Genomic DNA, 23,003 nt, shown 5'->3' with positions numbered 1-23,003 from the left:
AGCCAAACCGGTTTCGGCTCAACACGGTATTTTTACTAACAATCCTCTCCGCTCCACCTATTCATCCCTCCTTTTCCCCAACTCCTGGCTACCACGGATATTTTTAGCACCTCCATCGTTTTGTCTTTTCCAAAGTATCATAGAGTTGTAGCCAACGCTTGATATTTTCAGATTGGATGCTTTCGCTCAGTGATGCGGTCTTACGTTGCCTTCACTTGACAGTGTTTGATGGCTTGAGATCTCATTTCTCTGTAGTGCGGAATACTATTTATTGTGTTGTCTGGATATACCATCGTTTACCCATTCACCTGCTGGAGGGGCATCGTGTGTGCGTTGGTGTTTCGGCAGTTAGTACTAGCCTGCTCTAAAACACCGTGTGCAGGCTTCGTACCAAGAGCATGGTTGCTGAATCCTGCAGTCAGAGTGCGTTTAGCTCTGTAAAGACACTGCCACACTGTCTTCTGAAATGGCTGCACTGTTTCGCCTCCCCACCAGCAATGAATGGGGATTTCTGTGGCTCCACACCCCTGCCTGCGTTTGTTTGGCGGTGTCCGTGTCTGGATTTTGGCCTCTCTAAGAGGTGTGCCTTGGCATCGAGTTGTTGTCCTCATTTGCGTTTCCCTGGTGACGTGTGAGGTGGAGCATCTCTTCACAGACTTGTTTGACATCTGTCCATCTTCTTTGGTGAGGTGTCTGTGAAGGTCTTTGGCCCGTGGTTTCATTGGGTTTTTCGTTTTCTTATTGTTTTTCATTTTCTTATTGTAAGAGTTACTTGCAATGTTGGACAATGATCCGTTATCAGACGTGTATTATCTGCAGGTATTTTGTATTTCCAACCTGTGGCTTATCATTTTCTCTTCTTGACAGAGTCTTTCACAGAACCAGTTAATTTTCATTAAGTTCAGTTCATCAGTTATTTCTTTCATGGATCATGCCTTTAGTATTGTATATAAAATCTTCACCCAACCCCAAGTCATCTATATTTTCTCCTAGGAGTCTTAGAGTTCTGCATTTTACTTAAAAAAAAAAGTGTGTGTGTGTATATATATATATATATATATATATATATATATATATATTGAGTTTTTACAGAGAGGAAGAGAGAGGGATAGAGAGTTAGAAACATTGATGAGAGAGAAACATCAATCGGCTGCCTCTTGCACATCTCCTACCTTTAGTCTGCAGGCTGTCACTCTATCCACTGAGCCAAGCCAGTTTTGGCTGCATTTTACATTTTGGTCAATGATCCACTTTGAGTTAATTTTTTGTGAAGGGTGGAAGGTCTGTTTCTAGATTTTTTTTTTTAATATGTTCTTATTGGCTTTTGAGAGAGAGAGCAGAGGGAGAGGAATAGAGAGATGGAACATCGATAGCTGCCTCCAACATGCCCCACAGTGGGGTTGAGCCCACAACTGAGGCATGTGCCCTGACAGGGAATCAAACCTTTGACCTCTTGGTTCATGGCTCGATGCTCAACCACTGAGCCACACCTGCCAGAATAGATTCATGTTTGCATCTACCTGCCCTGTTGTCCCAGCACCTTTTATTGAAAAGACTGTCTTTGCTCCATCGTATTGTCTTTGCTCCTTTGTCAAGATCAGTTTGTGTGTGCATCTGTTTCTGGGCTCTGTTATTGTAATGCATTTTTAATTGAGTTTATTTTACCCATAGCACTTTAGCAAAACATTGATTCCCTAGAGCAAAGCATAGTTCCAGTATAAAAATATTTCAAGGGCTTCAAGAGGAAAACTCATTGATAATTTAAATAATTACCAGCATGTTCTGGAAAGCTCTTAAGTCATCACCCGGACACCCACTGAGAATTCTGAATTAAGAAAAATCCACACTAGAATGGATTTTTGGAATTTCAGCTCTATTGATTTTCACAAAACTTACAGAAGCATCTCCAAACAGTATCATCTCTCTAATGTTTAAGTCTCCAGAGTATGTTTGAGTCAAGCGTGGCAGACTCGTCTGGAGGATGGTTTGGATGATTCGAGGACTGACCAGGGGCAGTGGTTGACTGAAGGCTCACGAGGCCCATCTGCCTTCCCAGTGAGATGGTTGGTGCCATTGCCATGGCGATCCTGCAGCTGGCACTACAGTTCTGGCCTCTGGGGCCTACACCTGCATCCGGAAGCTGATTGGCCGTCTCTAAAGAGCTGGGCGAACCCATCCCAACTGAGAGGAAGACTGAAGCTTATGATTTTGAAGTCCAGCCAAGCCAGTGGGAAGATAAAAAACCCCGTGATCGCACTGGTGTAGGAATGCCCCTGTGGGCCTGTGAGAATAGCCTACAGCTACATTCCTGAGAAGAACCAATTATTCTTCTTCTGAGAATCAATAAAGATTCTTTTATATTGAAGGAAAAGGATAAATCTCACAGAATAAGGCTTGAAAATCTCATCCCTTCCCTGTGCTACCCCTAAGCACATGTCTTTTGTTTTAACTTTTTAAAAATATATCCGTATTGATTTCAGTTTGCAGGCCGATGCTCTATCCACTGAGCCAAACCAGTTAGGGCCAAAGCACATTTCTACCCTGTTTCCCCGAAAATAAGACAGTGTCTTATATTAATTTTTGCTCCCAAAGATGCGCTAGATCTTATTTTCAGGGGATGTCTTCTTTTTCCACGAAGAAGAATACGGTACACATTTATTGTTAAATGAAAATAAAGGAAATGTATTACCTGTATACGGTACGGTAGTACGGTAGTTGTCAACACAAACCAGACAAACTGTGAATCCTACAGTATCAAGAATTTACTCATTTATTCAATGACAATCATGTCATCATCTTCTGGAACATCATCCTAACAATCCAGTTCCTGAATTTCCTGGTGAATTTCTTGTGACTCCATTTCTTTCAGAATCAGTGGACCAAATCTCTCATGTTTAGCAATAGCATTCTGAGACAGAGCCTCGGGGGGGGGGGGGGGGGGAGGCCTTATTTTGGGGAGGATGCCTTATATTTCACTCAGAAGGAAACCTGAGTGAAATATATTTTCTTATTTTCAGGGAAACACGGTATGTGTGTTTCCTTAAGAGGGTGTGGTCTACAGGTGTTTGGAGCAGAGATCCCAGCGTGTGCCCTGCTGCACCACTGGTGTTGAAGTCCAGGGTGACATGCACAGGTAGTGCCAGGCACGCCTTAGGGTCAGAGGTGACGTGGATGGAAGTTAAATGTGGGCCATGGAGTCAGAACTGGCTTTGAACCGCACCCCGAAGGCAGCGGTCGGCAAACTCATTAGTCAACGGAGCGGCAAACCGCGGCTCAAGAGCCCCAGGTGGCTCTTGAGCCACAGTTTGCTGACCACTGCCCTAAGGGATGGGGACAAAAATATGATTAGAGTCGCCCAGCTGGCCTGGCTTAGTGGTTGAGCATCAACCCATGAACCAGGAGGTCAAGGTTTGATACACAGTCAGGGCAAGTGTCTGAGTTGGGGGCTCAATCCCTAATGGGAGTGCAGGAGGCAGCCGAACAATGAGATATTTCTCTCTCTCTCTCTCTCTCTCTCTCTCCTCTCTCTCTCTCCTCTCTCTCTCTCTCTCTCTCTCCCTCCCTCCCTCCCTCCCTCCCTCCCTCCCTCCCTCCCTCCCTCCTCTGTCTCTCTCTGTCTCTCTCTGTCTCTCTCTGTCTCTCTCTGTCTCTCTCTCTCCCCCCCCCCCTCTCTCTGACATCAATAAAAATAAATAAAAGGTTGACCACATGTGAGTGACTTAGATGTGGTTAGCCCACAATGGTACCCATCCCAGCCTTACCACCTGCTATGGGCTGAATCGTGTCCGCCCAAAATTCACAGATTGAGTCCTAACCCCAGGACCTCAGAACATGACCTGATTTGGAGATGGGGTCTAGACAGAGGTAATCAAGTTATAATGAGATCATCGGGGGTGGGCGGGAGCTTATCCAAGTTGACTGGTGTCCTTATAAAAAGAGGACAGCCGAAACCGGGTTGGCTCAGTGGGTAAAGCGTCGGCATGCGGACTGAAAGGTCCCGGGTTCGATTCCGGTCAAGGGCATGTACCTTGGTTGCGAGCACATCCCCAGTTGGGGGTGTGCAGGAGGCAGCTGGTCGATGTTTCTCTCTCATCGACGTTTCTAGCTCTCTATCTCTCTCCCTTCCTCTCTGTAAAAAATCAATAAAAATACATTTAAAAAAATAAAATAAAATAACATCGACAAAAAAAGAGCAGCAGATCCTCTGGTGTGCGCTTCAAGTTGAGCAAAGCTGAAGAGAATGTGGAAATCACACACGAATATTGATCTGTCCTACGTAAGCCTTCTCAGAGCTGTTTTTCTCAGAGCTGTCAACACGGTTCAGGCATCCTGTCGCCATTCCCGGATGTGTATTTTGTTTTATATATTTTAAAATATATATATATATATATATATATATATATATATATATATATATATATATATATATTTTTATTGATTTCATAGAGGAAGAGAGCGGGAGAGAGAGACAGAAACCAATGATGAGAGAGAATCATGGATTGGCTGCCTCCTGCACGCCCCCTACTGGGGATCGAGCTCGCAACCCCAGCATGTGCCCTTGACCGGAATCAACCCGGGACCCTTCAGTTCCCCAGGCCGATCGATGCTTTACCCACTGAGCCACGCCAGCGAGGGCCATGATATAGACACTGCTGTGCGTGGCGCTATATGGGGAATACCCCAACGGGTCTTCACCATTTCTTTGTCCTGTGTTCGTTTGCAGGAAACTTTGACTGGGTAGGGAATGACTTCACGCAGAACGCGGGCACGGGCCTTGTTATCAACCAAGCGGACGTGAGGAATGACACGAGCATCATTAAGCAGCTGAAAGACGTGTTTGAGAGGGACTGGTACTCACCCTACGCCAGGAGCTTACAGCCAACCAAACAGCCGAACTGCTCCAGCCCGTCCAATCTCAGCCCTCCCTCCAGCAAAACTGCCACATAACAGCACGAGTGGGAAGGACCCTGCGAGTGTATAACATGAACAAACACCCTGACGGACCACTGGTGTTTCGTATCCTCTCTATAATAAAAGGCTAATATGCAAATTGTCCCCTCGACCAAGAGTTCCAAAGGGGAGTTTGACCAGAGGGCAGGGCTGGCCAGCCAACTGCCCCAGTTGACCCCCATACCCCGATCATTGAGGGTGGGGTCAGGGTCCGGCCATCAACCACCCACGGCCCCTCCCACCGGCTGGCCCAGCCTGATTGGCCCCAATCAGGGCGAGCCGACCATCCCCCACCTGTGCACGAATTTGTGCACCGGGGCCTCTAGTTTATATATAAAGGACTGGAGGAGAGAAGAACCATTTGATATGTCTTTTTTTTAGGGGAAAAGCACACTTATTAAAAAAATAATCTTTGAATGCCATGTCCTATCTAACCACATCGTAGGGGTGTGTACACTCCCTTCGAGACTTTTGTACTTGTGACTTCTGACGGAGAATGTCGTTCCGGCTTGGGAGTTCGTTTTCACGTTTGCATACCAATTTTAAGATTTCTGCTGGCCCACCGGGTCAGTTCTTAGGAAGCTTCGCATGCGGTAAGCTTCTTTGCTGTCCTGCGAACCACTGGCTTGGAGGACAGGGAGGATGTCACCTTGGACAGGAGGTCAAGCCAAGAATCTATCCTCGTCAACCATCTCCAAGACACCTGTCCAGTCATTGAGTCATGAACTTCCCATGGCAGCCTTCAGTAACTCTTGGAAAATACTTTTCTTGCCTCCGTGTTCATTTTCTTCTAATACCATAGATTTGTGTGTGTGTGTGTGTGTGTGTGTCATTTTCTCTTCTCATAAAAGTTTCTCATGATCTAGTGTGCCTGGAGTCACCTCAACACTAGTTCTCAAGTAGGATATCTTCTGAAAATGTATGCTTTCCTCAGAATGGGTACAAAATGGACATAGCAGTCTATTTTTTTAAATATATATATATATATTTTATTTCAAAGAGGAAGGAAGAGGGAGAGAGAGATAGAAACATCCATGATCGGCTGCCTCCTGCACACCCCACCCTGGGGATAGAGCCCACAACCCAGGCATGTGCCCTGACGGGGAATCGAACCGTGACCTCCTGGTTCATAGGTCTATGCTCAACCACTGAGCCACGCCAGCTGGGCAGAAATAGCAATCTTTCATTTTCACCTTTCAACTGCATTTTTCTCTACCGAGTAGATATTTTACAACCATAGCCAGCAAAAATCTGCATCCTTTCTCTCAAGCTCAGAAAAATTATGTAGCTCCCTGCTAACAGCCAGCAAACGGTGAAGTCTGTATTACAGAGACTGACGTTGTTTTTCAGGTTTTTGTTTGGTCTGTGGTATTAGAAAGGAACCATCTCCGTGGGCCAGTGGATTTGAATTTCTTTAGAATCTTTAATGCTGTTAAGAGTATGCCAGCAAACGTTTATAGAGCTATTTACTATGCCTTCTGCTATTTAATATACCTTCTGCTATTTAATATACCTTCTGCTGTTTAATATACCAAATGCTTTTCAGAGAAATGCAATTTAAATACTGTGCTTAACCTATTTTACTAAGAAACAAGAATATTGGATTATTGTTCTATAATGTCATTGTGTGTTGTTTTCTGTCTATCCGATGCATAACCCTAAGTTAACCGAGACTGTTGCTACACTAGAGAATCGTGGCCGCCCCACAACTTAGAGCAGGTGGCCTTGGGACACTCAGTTTTTTGTTTTTTTAATATATTGTATTGATTTTTTTACAGAGAGGAAGGGAGATAGAGAGTTAGAAACATTGCTGAGAGGAAAACATCAATCAGCCGCCTCCTGCACACCCCCCTTCGGGGATGTGCCTGCCACCAAGGTACATGCCCTTGACCAGAATCGAACCTGAGAAACCTCGAGTCCGCAGGCCGACGCTCTATCCACTGAGCCACACTGGTTAGGGCAAGGGACGCCCAGTCTCAACGTTGCTCCTGACTCTGTCACTGGCCTTGGGTTTCTATTGGTCATGCGGGGATAGTAAACACTCACCTTACCTCGCCAAGATGTGGTTACGGTAGGAAGTATTTATAAACTGGTTTGGGAAATCAAAAGAGCCTCTCTATAAATGCTAAGCTTTATGATGTGGAATCATTTTCTTGAAATCATCTTGGTGGGATCCTGAGGGAATCCAGGCCAGGTTTTCCCAGAGAGCCTGCAAGGGAAAACCAATTTCTGGTTTCTGGTTGCAAATGCGGGGGGGGGGGGGGGGGGGGGGGGGGGGGAAGACACGGCTACGCAGAACTCCTGCTAGACATGGAGACAGTCATTGTCATGTCAGGTCACTTTGCCATCAATGATGTCAGTGTAACACCTGACATTGTGTGAAGGATTGTCCTTTAGGACTGGCGGGACATGTGTTTTCAGAGCAAAGCAGTGCCATCTTAGTTACGTTTTTCTATTAGAGATTTATTTCTATTAATGTCCTATTATTTCTATTAAATTTCTCTATCAGAGATTTATTTCTCTTTTTTAAATATATGTTTTATTGATTTTTTTTACAGAGAGGAAGGGAGAGAGATAGTTGGAAACATCGACCAGCTGCCTCCGGCACACCCCCAACTGGGGATATGCCCGCAACCAAGGTACATGCCCTTGACCGGAATCGAACCTGGGACCCTTCAGTCCACAGGCTGACGCTCTATCCACTGAGCCAAACTGGTTTCGGCGAGATTTATTTCTAATGTGTCATAAGAGTGATGGGGAAACCCATGCATCTTATCCATTGGGTTTGCTTGGTGTAGAATGACTATTGATGGGCAGCTAGCAGTCACATAACTTCCTTTCTTGTTGTTTCCAAATATTGCTACTGGATATTTAACAGATGGTGGAGAAAGCCGTATTTTTTAAAAATTTATCTTTATTGCAGAGAGGAAAGGAGAGAGAGAGTGAGAGAAAGAGAGAGAGAGAGAGAGAGAGAGAGAGAGAGAGAGAGAGAGAGAGAGAGAGACATCAATGATGAGTCATTGGTTGGATGCCTCCTGCACACCCCCTACTGGGAATCAAGCCTGCAACCTGAGCATGTGCCCTTGATCTAATTGAACTTGGGACCCTTCAGTCCACAGGCCAATGCTCTATCCACTGAGCCAAACAAACTAGGAAGAGAGCTGTATTTTTTTTAGGGGTGCCATTTTTTTTTTAATTTATTGTTTTTGTGGTCTGATCCCACTTTGGGTTGGTCTCACCCTCTGAGAAGTGTCTTCTGTTACTGCAGTTAAAGTGCCTCGCAGCACCTGGGGCTGACAGGGGCTCATGTCCCACAGGGCTGTGGTTATTCTCAAGTGACTTCAGTTCGTTCTGTTTTCTCTTTGTTTTTAAGAACTTCTATGGAACTAAGTTCTAAGAGAAACTTAGAATATAAATTTTTACTGATTTAAGAGAGGAAAGGCGAGGGGGAAAGAGAGAAACATCAATAATGAGAGAGAATCATTAATCATGGATCGGCTGCCTCTTGCATAACCCCCACGTGCCCTGACCAGGAATCGAACCGTGACCTTCTGGTTCATAGGTCAACACTCAACCAATGAGCCACACCAGCTGGGCTATAAGAATCTTACCTAATAATAGCCGAAACCGGTTTGGCTCAGTGGTTTGGATCCAGACCTGTGGACTGAAGGGTCCTGGGTTTGATTCCGGTCAAGGGCATGTACCTTAGTTGCGGGCATATCCCCAGTGGGGGGTGTGCAAGAGGCAGCTGATCAATGACTCTCTCTCATCGATGTTTCTATCTCTCTATCCCTCTCTCTTCCTCTCTGTAAAAAATCAATAAAAATATATTTTAAAAAAAAGAGAATATTACCTTATAATAGACAAACATGTAAATTGACAGTACCTTTGCTATGCCCATAACCAATCAGAATGACTATGCAAATTAACCCAAACAATATGGTGGTTAATTTGCATCCATAGGCACCAGCACCTGTGTCCAAGGAACATCCTGGCACCCAGGTCACTGTGGGGTAAGGCCTGGGCAGGAGCAGACCTTCTGCCATTGATTGCAGAGAACTGGAAGTCTGCTCCTGGACCAGGCCTGGATCATTGTTTCTATCTCTCTCTCCCACTCTTTCCTCTGAAATTAATTTAAAAATATCTATACTAATAAAATAAAAAGGTGCAAATGGACTGTACCTTCATGATGCCCACCAGCCAAGAGCAGCCAAAATGGAGAGAGGAGCTCAGAGTGGTAATGGCAGCTGCTTCAGCAGCTAAAAGAAGTCGAGTTCTTGTTTGTTTTTCATTTATCTTTATTGAAAGCATTACAGGTGTCCCCATTTTTTCCCCATTGACCCCTTCTAGCCTGAACACCTCTCCCCTTCCCTGTCCCACCCATCCACACACACACACACACACACACACACACACACACATGCACACGTACACGCCCAGGCCTTCACCACCCTATTGTCTGTATCCATGGGTTATGCATATATACATACAAAGTCTTTGACTGATGTCTTCCCACCCCATTCCCAAATTCCCTACCTCCCTCTCCCCACCACACCCCACCTCCCACCGTCCCTCTGAGATTGGACCGTCTATAGTAGAGTTCTTGCTGAGTCACCATTTCTGCTCCTAGGTCACTGGGAGGAAGCTTTACTGGTTCCTGAACAACAAGGCTGGGCTAGGTAGGTACTGGGTTGCTATCTAATCTTCTCTTACTTTCGTATGTATCAGCACAAATAAACTCACAGTAATTGAGATAACCTGGCTGCATGCCATTCTTGGCAATCCCCAGAGGTGTCGCTAACACACTCATGAAAGTCAAAGCTATCCTCCTTTCTAAGTAGCTTGGAAGAAAATGAGAAAGTCAAAGAAGCACTGAAGTAAACCATCTTTTAATTAGACATGGACTCACATTGGAAATCTTCCTGGCAAATTACCTGGACCCAATCTATAGTAAGTGTTAACAACAAATCATTCGTAACCAAATATTCTTGACTCATAGAGATAAATTAGAAGCATCAAAAATAGAAATTAAAAAGCCATTCAGGCCCAGCCTGTGTGGCTCAGTGGTTGAGGGTCGAGCTATGAACCAGGAGGTCACAGTTTGATTCCCAGTCAGGGCACATACCTGCAGGGGGCTCCATTCCCAGTAGGGGGCGTGCAGGAGTTGGCCGATCAATGCTTCTCTCTCATCATTGATGTTTCTATCTCACCCTCTCCCTTCCTCTCTGAAATCAATAAAAAGTTATTTTTTTTTAAAAAAAAAGCCATTTAGGAGATGATTGACAGATAGAGATTGTTAGAGCTGGAAAAAATATTAAAACTCTTGAAGTCCAAACCCATCATTTTTCTTCTCTGAGAAAAAATGAGGCATGGACTGCACACTAAGTTAAGTAGAAGCAGATGTGTTATAAATTTAGAAATTGTTTGTAAAAAATGTTCTGATGATTGACTTAATAAATGCAAGCAGTGCTAATAATATGCTAAATATTGGGGGCAAACGGTTAGTTTACAGGGATTTGTAAAAGATGAAGTAAAAACATCCCTAAGAGCCAAAACTGGTTTGGCTCAGTGGATAGAGCGTCGGCCCGCGGACTGAGGGGTCCCGGGTTCGATTCCGGTCAAGGGCATGTACCTCGGTTGTGGGCACATCCCCAGGGGGGGATGTGCAGAAGGCAGCTGATCAGTGTTTCTCTCTCATCGATGTTTCTGACTTTCTATCCCTCTCCTTTCCTCTCTGTAAAAAGTCAATCAACTATTTTTTAAAAAACACCCCTAAGAGGTCTGACCAGAGAAGATAGGTCTTTATGATGCCACAGGAAGGGTTGGAGGAAGTGGGGGTGGGGAAAGGCACATTTCGCTGGGCAGCAATTCCCACTGAGTGTAGGTCGGGTTAGGAATATCAGAAGAAGGTCTATAATTACATGTTCGGTTTCACAGACTCTCCTCATCCAAAAATCAAAAGAATGAAGCCCTAGCCGGTTTGACCTAGTGGCTAGCCTGCGACTGAAGGGACCTGGGTTCAATTCTAGTCAAGGGCTCATGCTTGGGTTGTGGGCTCCATCCCCTGGGACTGGATAAAAAGTAAAATGATGGACCCATACGTAGGAGGGTACAGGGACAATTAACATGATAATGAAGAAATTGGAGGCATCTCTCCTGGCGCCCACCACATCTGGTTGCGCTCCAGGGGCTCCAGAAAAAAGGGAAGTTACCAGTTACCCAGACATTGCAAGGGTATGTTATCCTAGATGCAAAAAGACAGATCGGCTCAGTTAAGGTAAAGGTTGACCTTGTCAGTGAAGATACCGGCCTAGGACATAACTACCCACCATAGTTACTTTGAGTTCAAGTTTCATTTCAGACCATCATCCTTTGTGGTGACTTTAGGTCTCTGAGTTTGCAAGACCGCCATGCAGGCCTCCCCTGAGCTTGTCAGGTCAGCAATGAGGCCCCTTCCGTCCACAAGAGGATTAGCTCCCATCTACTGAGTGCCGTGGTACTCGTCTGTTCTCCTCCGCTGATGTGGTCATCCTGCAAGTCCTCAGGCCCCAGAATGCAGTAACAAGGAGGCGGGGAGATTCGGTAACAGCCCATGGCCCTTCGCAGCTGAGAATGCCAGTGTGAGCTTTGATATCTTCATTGCCAGGGTCAGTGCCGTGCCGGAGAGCAAGGGTCTGGGCACACGCTTCGGACCAAAAGCCCCCTCGGTGGTAGCCCTGTTAGCTCGCACCCGGGTAAGTGTTCTGTGGCTGAAGTGAAAGGCACCCTGGGATTCCTGCGTCCCCAGCATCTATTAACGGGAACGTGGGGACATGGACCCAGCCCGGGACGTCAGCTCCTGGTTGGCTGAGAGTGTGGGGTGTTCTGAGGCGAGGTGGGTGGCTCATAAGTCATCGCACACCTCCTCGGGCGGTGTGGTGGCCATTACTCATGGCTCTGGGTCCCAGAGCCCTGTGCTGGGTGCTGTTCTTACTGTCCTGTCATTGTCACACTTAACTCTGTCATTCCTGGGTGCTCCCAGCTACTCCTTTTGGAATCAGGGTTACAGGCATTTTCTGTGGACTGGTAAGCGTGGTGCGACATCTAGTGGCCAAAGTCACCCATTCCCGGTTCTTCCTGGCGTGATGTAGACACATCCCCCGGATAAAACATGCACGGAAGCCAGAAATCATGGGGCACCTACTGTGTGTGAACATGAAACGCACCTACTGTGTGTGAGCATGAAACTGAGGGCTGAGGGGGGGCGGGTCAGAGATGGAAATGTGCTGCTCTTCTTGGAAGTGGCAGACTCAGTTAAAAGAGGGAGGGAGAGAGGAAGGGAGGCCCTAGCTGTTTTTCTCAGTGGATAGAGCATTGGCCTGAGGACCAAAGGGTCCCAGGTTCAAGTCCAGTCAAGGGCATGTACCTTGGTTGCGGGCACATCCCCAGTAGGGAGTGTGCAGGAGGCAGCTGATTGATGTTTCTCTCTCATCGATGTTTCTAACTCTCTATCCCTCTCCCTTCCTCTATGTAAAAAATCAATAAAATATATTTTTTTAAAAACACACACAAAACCCACCACAGGGCAAATACTAAAACGCCTAGCTACCCTGTTTCCCCGAAAATAAGACAGTGTCTTATATTAATTTTTGCTCCCAAAGATGCGCTAGGTCTTATTTTCAGGGGATGTCTTCTTTTTCCATGAAGAAGAATACGGTACACATTTATTGTTAAATGAAAATAAAGGAAATTTATTACCTGTATACGGTACGGTAGTAAGGTAGTTGTCAACACAAACCAGACAAACTGTGAATCCTACAGTATCAAGAATTGACTCATTTATTCAATGACAATCATGTCATCATCTTCTGGAACATCATCATCACAATCCAATTCCTGAATTTCCTGGTGAATTTCTTGTGACTCCATTTCTTTCAGAATCAGTGAACCAAATCTCTCATGTTTAGCAATAGCATTCTGAGACAGAGCCTGGGGGGGGGGGGGGGGGGGGGGCCTTATTTTCGGGGGGATGCCTTATATTTCACTCAGAAGGAAACCTGTAAGTAGGTCTTATTTTCGGAGGATGTTTTATTTTTGGGAAAACACGGTATTTAGATCATGAGATCAGATGGATGACTGGGGAAAGTTTTGGTGATTGTGAATGCTCATCTTTCCCAAGACAGTTCTGAAAACCTTCGCGGGGGGCGGGGGGGTAATAAAATTAAGAAAAAGTAAATTTTTAAAAGAGGGAAGAAAAAGCAAATGTGATTTTCAGACGGAGGTGAAGAGGAGTGAGAAGGTGTGACTCCCTCCTGGGAGGGCGGGGCTGGGAGTGAGAGGAAAAGACAGCAGAGTCGCCCCTCCCTCTAAGCTTCAGGACTGTTTACAACAAAGGAGGGTTTGTGAGTGGATCTGGAAAACCCTGAGAGTCCAGCTTGTTTGGAGCCAAAGGCAACGTTAGGCCAGGGCTCAGGCCAAACTTGTGCGCTGCCCTGATTCACCTCTGCCTTCCTCAGAGACATCAGAGATGACCTCTCTTGACCTACCTACGGGGCAGGGCCGACTTTTGGTTAAACCTCTCATCTCCTGATTGTCCTGCATTGACCCTCGGCAGCCCCAAGGTGCATTTGATTTTTTAAAAATAATATTTGTTAATTTCAGAGAAAGGGAGAAGAGAGAAAGAGAGGAATATTAATGATGAGAATCATTTTTGTATCCACCACCTGCCCTTCCCCTACTAGAGATCAAGTGCTAAACCTGGGCATATGCCCTGATCAGGAATCTAACCATGACCTCCTGGTTCATAGGTCGGTGCTCAACCACTGAACCACACCAGCCACACCAGCCCCCACACTAATTTTCTCATTAAAAAAATTGAAGACCTTCCCTAAAGCAGTGTTTCCCAAAGTGTGGTATGCATACCCCTAGGGGTATGGGAAGATCTGGTGGGGGTACGCCTTGCACCGGAGTTTGGTGGGGATATGCACTGCACCGCGCTTAGCGGCGCCTAATTCTGCGTTCTCATGAGTACGAGGGGTAACCAGCGTTACGAAAATTATAGAAGGGGTGCACACATGTCAAAAGTTTGGGAAACACTGGGATAGAGCGCTGGCCTGCAGACTAAAGGGTCCCAGGTTCTATTCCGGTCAAGAGCATGTACCTTGGTTATGGGCGCATCCCCAGTCGGGGGTGTGCAGGAGGCAGCTGATTGATGTCTCTAACTCTCTATCCCTCTCCCTTCCTCTCTGTAAAAAAAAAAAAAAATCAATAAAATCTTTTTTAAAAAAATAATAATAACTTCTCTCCCTCCTAGGAAAAAAAAATCAAGTTATTTTTTCCTTTATTTTATTTTCCATCACCATGAATGGCCCCCATACCCTCCTACAGCTTCCCCTCCCCCACATGCCATCCCCATGCTGTGGTCCGTGTCCATGAATTCTCTTATTTTGTTCAATCCCTCCACCCCCTCTCACCCGACCCCACCAGAGCCGTCTGCCTGTCCTCTCTGGGTCTGCTTCTATGGTCTGTTCTGTCTCTTAGCCTCCTGTCTGGATGCAGTTAACGGGGGACGGTACCTCAAGGAGACCCAGTCCAGACTCCACTTGAAATTGGTCAGCATGAGCTTGAGGGCCTTTGTCCACTGCTCCTCCGTGTGCAGGCGGGTTCGGACGGGGTAGAACTTGCCGGACCCCGGGTCCTCCATCCGGCCCCGCTCGGCGTGGATCCGGTTGGGCATGCAGAGAGCCGGCTCGGCCTTCTGGGCCTCCTCCTGGAACTGCTGCATGCAGTCCAGGAAGGCCACCATGGCCCGGTCGAACTTGCTGTCCCAGAGAGAGCTCTTCCCCCCGGTGCAGAACAAGGGCAGCTCCACGGGGTCCTCGGGGGTCAGCGCCCGCAGGTAGGAGTGGTCCCCGCGGGGGACGAGCTGGTACCTCTGGAACCGCAGACCCACTGTGCGGGCCAGGCTCGCGAGCAGCAGGGCCGTGTGCCCCCAGGCCGCGTTGATCTCGCCCCAGCTCACGGGGACCGTGGGCGCGCAGCCCAGCCTGCAGCCGTTGATGACGGCGATGGGGCCGTCGCAGCCGATCTCAAACGTTGCCTTGAAGGCGTTGGTCCTGGTCAGCCAGGCCAGCTGGGCCTGGGCGTGGCACAGCCGGTCCTCCAGGCTCCACAGCTCGTCCTGCAGCTCCAGCTGCTGCCACTGCAGCGCCCCGAGGGCCCGCGGGTACCGCCTCTCCTGCTGCTCCAGCCTCTCCGTCTCTGCACAGGCCACCTCCAGGGCCACGGCCGCCCCGTCTCGCCTCTTCTCCACCTCCCCCAGCTGCTGGACCAGCCTCGCTTCCTCCAGCTCCAGCACCTCCAGCTCCTGCTGCAGGGTCTCCCCGGCGTCCTCGCCGCACCCACGCCTGGTCTCCAAGCAGCGCTGGTAGGTCTGAGTGTCGGACTCGGAGATGCTGAGCTGGCGGTCCAGCTGCTCCAGGAGGCTGTCGGTGCAGTCCTCGCACAGGGGGTGGCCGAGCTCTTCCCCGGACAGGATGTCACAGAGCCCCGTCTCGGCCCTGTGGATGCTGCTGAGGGTCCTCCCGGCGGCCAGCTTGCCCAGCAGGGTGAAGTGGGTGGGACGGTCCCCGGACAGATCCCCATCACCAAGGATGTGCCAGGCGGAAGCCTGCAGCTCGTCAAGGTCCATCTCCAGGCTGGAGGCAAAGCCTTCCTCCGGGGTGTCTCCCGGCGGCTCCCCCTGAGCGGAGGGGAAGTACGAAGCTCCAGGGTCTTGGCCAAGGTCAAGGCCCGGGGCCTCCGTGGTCCGCACCAGCTTCAGGGGCCGGCGGCAGCCGTGGCAGATGAAGCGGATGGAGGACATGGTGGTGGAGGTCTTGACTGTCGCCTTGACTTTCCCAACTCTCCCCCGCCTAGCTCCCAGGTTCCTCCTCCATTTATTCTGGGTGAGGGCCTTCAAGGAAGGGAGTTTTAAAAGGCATATCTCATCTCTCACTTTCCCCCGCCTCAAACCTGGCCCTCCTTAGATACCAGCCAGGAGTCCTTCTCAAAGGATTACAGCCAAGAATCTCCCAAAGGCTTATCTGAAGAGTAATCTTTCTACACTTGATCTTAGCCAAAGGGCCCAGAATGGAGTTTAGCTTTAGTTCCTAAAGCTAAAATCTGGTACTTCCCTCCTGAAAACATTTCATCCTTATTGTACCTTAAGATCTTTTGATCTTTTTTTTTTTTTAATATATTTTATTGACTTTTTACAGAGAGGAAGAAAGAAGAAAAGAGAGTTACAAACATCCATGAGAGAGAGTCATCAATTAGCTGCCTCCTGCACACCCCCTACTGGAGATGTGCCCGCAATCAAGGTACATGCCCTTGACCGGAATCTAACCTAGGACCCTTCAGTCCACAGACCGACGCTCTATCCACTGGTTTTGGCTGTATCTCAAGATCTTAATATTTTAACCTGATACCAAGGCCTCTGCCCACATGTCAACTTCTTTCCCCCTTTCTTCTTCTTTTCTTTTTTATTTATTTTTTTAAAGAAATTTTATTCCTGCCGAGACCGGTTTGGCTCAGTGGATAGAGCGTCGGCTTGGGGACTGAAGGGTCCCGGGTTCGATTCCGGTCAAGGGCATGTACCTTGGTTGCGGGCATATCCCCAGTAGGGGGTGTGCAAGAGGCAACTGATCGATGACTCTCTCTCGTCGATGTTTCTAACTCTCTATCTCTCTTCCCTCCTCTCTGTACAAAATCAATAAAATATATTTAAAAAAAAAAAAAGAAAGAAATTTTATTCCTTTTGTCAAATACCAAATAAGGGATGCTTTTTTTTAAATTTTATTTTTATAAATATTGTATTGATTTTTCACAGTGAAGAAGAGAGAGGGATAGAGAGTTAGAAACATCCATGAGAGAGAAACATCAAACAGCTGCCTCCTGCACACCCCCTACTGGGGATGTGCCCTCAACCAAGGTACATGCCCTTGACCGGAATTGAACCTGGGACCTTTCAGTCCTCAGACCGACGCTCTATCCACTGAGTCAAACCGGTTTCAGCTACTTCTTCTTTTAAACATATTTTTATTGACTTCAGAAAGGAAGGGAGAGGGGGGAGACAGAAACATACATGATGAGAGAGAATTGGTTTTTTTTGGGTTTTTTTTATTTATTTATTTTTTATATATTTATTTTATTTTATTTTTTTTATTAAATTATTATCTGTGTACATATTTTAACATTGCCCCCCCATACATACCCTCCCTCCCCAGAGTTTTGTGTCCATTGGTTGTACTTATATGCATGTATACAAGTCCTTTGGTTGATCTCTTATCTCCCCCAGATCTCCCTACTCTCCCTGCTGTAATTTTACAGTCTACTTGTTGCTTTACTGTCTCTATATCTATCTTTTGGTTTGTCAGTTTATAATGTTTTTTAATATCCATAAATGAGTGAGGCCATGTGGTATTTCTCCCTCATTGACAGGCTTATTTCCCTCAGCATGATGTTCTCCAGTTCCATCCAGGTTGCTGCAAATGATGAGAATTGAGAGAGAATTGTTGATCGGCTGCTGCCTGCACGGTCCACGCTGGGGATCGAGCCTGCAACCCGGGCATGTGTCCTGACAGTGAATCTCACCGTGACCTCCTGGTTCCTAGGTGGACAACCACTGAGCAACACCGGCTGGGCCACATTTTTTATTATTATTTTTTTTTTATTGAGTTTTCACAGAGAGGAAGAGAGAGGGATAGAGAGTTAGAAACATCGATGCGAGAGAATCATTGATCAGCTGCCTCTTGCACACCCCCCACTGGGGATGTGCCCGCAACCAAGGTACTTGCCCTTGACTGGAATCGAACCCGGGACCTTTCAGTCCGCAGGCCGATGCTCTATCCACTGAGCCAAACCGGTCCCGGCTGGGCCACATTTTTTTTTTTTTTTTTGTGAATCTGCACCTACGGATACTTTTCTCTTTATTTTTAGAGAGAAACATGGATGTGGTGGAGACACAAGGATCGGTTGCCTCCCGCAGGGGCCCCAACCAGCGACAGGGATCAGCCATGGAGGGATCTGCCCTTCAGCGGAAACAAACCAGGGACCCTTCCGTAGAGGGGCCCGTGCTCTATCCACTGAGCCACACGGGCTAAGGCCGGAAACAGACTCTTTTCTGCTGGCCGCACTTCCCTCCCCGCCTCTCCCCGGCCCCCTTGGAGAAGTTTTATTGCTTCCATTTGGTCCAATCCACGGGAGAAGGCTCCAGGTGCTTGAAATAATGGGAACCTGTGGCCAGTTTGGCTCAGTGGGTGGAAAGTCAGCCTGCAGGCTGAGGGTGCTGGGTTCCATTCCCAGTCAGGGCACAGGCCTGGGTTGTGGGATCCACTCCCAGTGTGGGGTGTGCTGGAGGCTGCCGGATCAGCGATTCTGTCTCATCATGGATGTTTCTATCTCTCTCTCCCTTTCCCTTCCTCTCTGAAATCAATAGATTATATTATTAAAATTTTTTTTAAAAGAATAGCTGGTAGTTTGGAGGAGAGGCTCCAGCAAAGTCAGACACTGGGGGGTACAGAGGGCCCCCCAAAGGCCTGTGGGCTCCCCAGGCTCCGGCTGTGCCTGAGGGGGAGCCTGGGGGTAGGAGCGGGCCCCGCCCAGCCTGGGGCCCTGGGGGGGCAGGTGTGGCCCCTCTTCCCGATGAGCGGCCCTCCTTCCCGGGGCGGGGCTGCGGGCAGAGCCAGGGCTGCGGCTCCCAAGGGCCTGGGTCAGACCCTCTCCAGGCCCCACAGCCTCCAGGGCGCCCTGAGGTCCCCCTCCTGCCAGGAGGCCCCCCCTCCACCTGCCGGGGAGGCCCCTGGCCTGGGAGGAGGCAGCAGACTCTGGGTTCCAGTCTCCAGGATGCCCCAGCTCTGGGGCTGCAAGCAGAAGCCCCAAGAGGTAGGTTTGGGGTGCAGAGGGGGTCTGGCGGGTGGGGGCTCCCCCAGGTGGAACAATGGGGTGACTGTGGGGTCCGGCGGTGCTCAGGAGGGAGTCGGGGGGAAGAAAGCGGGGTGCGGGCTGGTCTGGAGGCGGGGGTGCAGGGGAGACTGGGGGAGAGGCCGGAGGGGGTCGGGGCTGGGGAAGGGGGGCCCCTGGGTCTGTCCCCGAAACCCCTGGACCCAGGCCCAGGTGAGCGGGTCATTGATGCCTGTTAATCTCCCTGAGCTTCGCCTGCAGGTGCTTTTATTATTATTATTATTGATTAAGGTATTACATATGTGTTCTTATCCTCCCATTGCCCTCCACCCTACTCTCAGACACTCCCTCACCCCCCCCCCACAGTGTCTTGTGTCCATTGGTTGTGCTTATCTGCATGCATACAAGTTCTTGTTTTGTTTTTAGTTTGTTTGTTTTGCTTTTAGAGCATCTTAAATTTTTCATCCTTCCTTGGCAGGTTACCTAAGACCCCTTTTGACTTGGAAAACTCTAGAAGGTTAGGAACTGCCCCCAAGCCAATGCCAGGTGGTGGCCCTTGCCAGTTTCCCATGAGTCCTGCTTTTTGGGGGTGTCTGAATGCACTGCCGGGGTCTCTGCTCACACTGGCTCACACAGGTTTCAGTGCCCAGGCCGCTGCTCCCCATATTTCATTGTGAGCCCGTCAGCGCTCTTCTAGAATGTTCACGGTCCTTAGAGGATTCCTCAGCGAGGTCAGCCCGAAGGGGGTGCTCAGGGAGGGGGCGGGGAGGGGGCATGCACCGGGGCCATGAGGGGCTGGGTCACCAGGTCGGTTTGGTTGCTGGCTGCCAGGTGTCAGCACTGATGACCGGCAAACACACCTGTCCCTGCTCATCCCTATTGGGGTGCTAGATCTTTGTTTTCAATGTGATCTCCGGGGGTTTGAATTTGTAATCGGCTGGAGAGCTGGTTTGGAGTCTGAAGGCCCCTTACACACCGTTGTCAGGAACAGGAAGCTTTTGCCAAGTCAGTAAATCAGCCGCATCAGTCTGGATGTGATGAAGGTTTTCATTCCATATTTGGGATTTCTTTAGATTCCTTCATCAGCCTCCTGCTGGCCGCCGTCTGGGATCTGCTTTCCCAACATGCATACAAGTCCTGAGGCTGATCTCTTTTCCCCCCTGCCCTCCCCAGCTTTCCCGGAATAATTTGAGAGTCTATTCGATGCTTTACTGCCTCTGTGTCTATCTTTGTTCATCAGGTTATAATGTTCTTTATTTTCCATCAGTGAGTGAGATCATGTGATAATTTATCTTTCTCTGACTGGCTTATTTCACTTAGCGTCATGCTCTCCAGGCCCATCCATGCTGCTGCAAATGGTAGGAATACCTTCTTTTTCATTACAGCGTAGTATTCCATGGTGTGGATGTACCACAGTTTTCTGATCCACTCATCTGCTGATGGGCACTTAGGCTGTTTCCAAATCTCAGCTATGGTAGTAAATTGTGTTTCTGTGAACATAGGGGTTTATATGTCCTTTCTGATTGGTGTTTCTGGTTTCTTGGGATATATTCCTAGAAGTGTACATTGAAAACATCAGTATTTTTTCCATTTTTTTATTAAGGTATTATATGTGTACATTGAAAACATCAGTAACTATTTTTTTATAAAGTATTATATGTTTAAATTATATTTTTTTAAAAAATAAAAAAAGAATGGCTAGCGGGGATGAGGACAAATATGTAATACCTTAATAAAGAAATTTAAAAAAAATAGTTATTACCACAGCAAAAAAACAAACAAACAAAAAACGCAATAAAATCTGTTAGAACATTGAGGGGGGAAAATGAGAGGCTCTGACAAAGCCAGACACTAGGGGGCGCAGAGGGACCCCCCCCCCCCCCCACCAAAGGCCTCTGGGCCCCACAGGCTCAGGTTGTGCCTGAGGGGGAGCTGGGGAAGAAGCTGGCCCCACCCAGCCTGGGCCCCTGCGGAGGGGCAGGTGTAGCCCCTGTTCCCGATGAGTTCCGGCTCCTCGTCTGGAGCAGGTGCAAACCCGAGGCTCCCCCTGGGTGAGGGGTCATTGGTGCCTGTTAATCTCCCTGAGCTTCCCTGCAGGCTTTTTTATTTTATTTATTTTATTTTATTTTATTTTATTTTATTTTATTTTATTTTATTTTATATTTTATTGATTTTTAACAGAGAGGAAGGGAGAGAGATAGAGAGCTAGAAACGTCGATGAGAGAGAAACATCGGCCAGCTGCCTCCTGCACACCCCCTTCTGGGGATGTGCCCGCAACCAAGGTACGTGCCCTTGACCAGGAATCGAACCTGGGACCTTCCAGTCCGCAGACCGATGCTCTATCCACTGAGCCAAACCGGTTTCGGCCATGTGTCTCCTTTCTTTCCCCATTCACCTTCCCCCGGTCTTCCCTACCCCCCAGTGTCTTGCATCCTTTGGTTGTGCTTATCTGCACGCACACAAGTCCTTTGGTTTATCTCTTATTTCCCCGCAACCCTCCCCAGCCTTCCCGCTGTCATGTGACAGTCTGTTGGCTGCTTCTCTGCCTCTGTATTTGTCTTTGTTCATCAGGTTATAATGTTCTTCATTACCCATAAATGAGTGAGATCATGTGATATTTATGTTTCACTGACTGGCTTATTTCACTTAGCATACTGCTCTCCAGTTCCATCCATGCTGTTGCAAATGATAGGAATTCCTTCTTTTTTTTTTTTAGCGCAGTGTAGTATTCCATTGTGTGGATGTACCACAGTTTTCTGATCCACTCATCTGCTGATGGGCACTTAGGCTGGTTCCAGATCTCAGCTCTGGTGAATGGTGCTGCTGTGAACATAGGGGAGCATGTATCTGAAAGATCAGACAGAGGCCTAAAACCAGGACTACAGGCTCTATTGGAGGAGAAGGACCTGCTGGGCTGACTCGTGTGCAGAAGTGAAAACGCCTTTTGAGGGGACGATGGGAAGGAAGGGGGGCTTAGGGTACTCGGCACTCACTGATTGGTGGCTTAATGTACGGTCCATATAAGGTGCCGGGTTAGGTGTCCAGCTTTACCAATGTTAAAATCTGGTCACCTTACACTAAGAGGGGAACAAGGGCGCCCTCTTGTGGCGGAGCCTGAGAAGACCAGGAGAGGATTCGATTTCTCCCTCTGTTCTGATAGGAAGATGGGGGGTTAGGAAGATAAAGACAGAGTGCGTGGGGCAGGTCCTGGGGGACGCAGGTGTGGGCTGTAGTCCCAGAGTTGAAAAATGCCCGGTGGGGGGCAGCTAAGGAAGGGGGTACATTCATAGATGGTGCACAGCAGTAGGTGCAGGGGTAGGTGAGGTGGAGGTGTGAGCGGTATTTGTTAAACAGGTAGTGTTCTCCATGCTGGACGAGGGGTGCAGCAGCACGATTTCCCCAAGAGACTGGCTGGTGAGTCTGGAGAGTGATCCTGTTGAGTGACTGGGGTGGGGGCGGGGGGGGGGGAAGTGGTAAAAGCTGGTCCTGAGGCTGCCACAGCGTCCCTTGTCTGGTTGTGCTGCTTTTCTGGGCCTGGAGCTGAAAGACAACTGAGACCTAGATGTTGTTGTTGTTGTTATTATTATTATTATTATTATTATTATTATTTTTAAATTTTATTGATTTTTTACAGAGTGGAAGGGAGAGGGATAGAGATCTAGAAACACCGATGAGAGAAAGAGACAGCAATCAGCTGCCTCCTGCACACCCCCTACTGGGGATGTGCCCACATCCAAGGTACGTGCCCTTGACCGGAATCGAACCTGGGACCTTTCAGTTCGCAGACCGATGCTCTATCCACTGAGCCAAACCGGTTTCGGCTATTATTATTATTATTTTTTAACAATTTTTTAAAATATATTTTTTATTGATTTTTAACAGAGAGGAAGAGAGAGGGATAGAGTTAGAAACATCGATGAGAGAGAAACATTGACCAGCTGCCTCCTGCACACCCCCCTCCTGGGGATGTGCCTGCAACCAATGTACATGCCCTTGACTGGAATGGAACCTGGGACCTTTCAGTCCGCAGGCCGACGCTCTATCCACTGAGCCAAACCGGTTTCGGCTAGATGTTATTTTTAGGGGGGAAAGAGTAGGGGTCTCAGTGGCCTCACTAGTGATTTAAAAGAGG

At 48.1% G+C, this 23,003-nt stretch overlaps 2 protein-coding genes across 6 annotated transcripts in view; one reads left to right on the top strand and one right to left on the bottom strand.

Annotated features, from left to right (window-relative positions):
* PLD5 (phospholipase D family member 5) overlaps positions 1-6,573 on the top strand; it is a 122,469-nt gene extending 115,896 nt beyond the window's left edge. For all 5 annotated transcript variants that reach the window (XM_084868901.1, XM_084868902.1, XM_084868903.1 and 2 more), the window contains one exon: positions 4,724-6,573. In XM_084868901.1, coding sequence (XP_084725027.1) covers positions 4,724-4,947 — 224 coding nt within the window. In that variant the 3' untranslated portion in view covers positions 4,948-6,573. The remainder of the gene's footprint in view (positions 1-4,723) is intronic.
* Positions 6,574-14,446: 7,873 nt separating this feature from the next.
* On the bottom strand, positions 14,447-20,268 carry BECN2 (beclin 2; the record flags this gene model as incomplete). The annotated part of the gene is made up of 2 exons (XM_084868513.1): positions 14,447-15,883; positions 20,239-20,268. The coding sequence occupies 2 exons, from the start codon at positions 20,266-20,268 to the stop codon at positions 14,447-14,449; spliced, it is 1,467 nt and encodes a 488-aa protein (XP_084724639.1).
* Positions 20,269-23,003: the final 2,735 nt, after the last annotated feature.

The sequence above is a fragment of the Pipistrellus hanaki genome, assembly GCF_964339955.1.
Source record: "Pipistrellus hanaki genome assembly, chromosome: 20".
NCBI classification, from domain to species: Eukaryota; Metazoa; Chordata; class Mammalia; order Chiroptera; family Vespertilionidae; genus Pipistrellus; species Pipistrellus hanaki.
The sequence above is the reverse complement of the archived record's forward strand: the minus strand, read 5'-3'. Positions and strand labels throughout refer to the sequence as shown.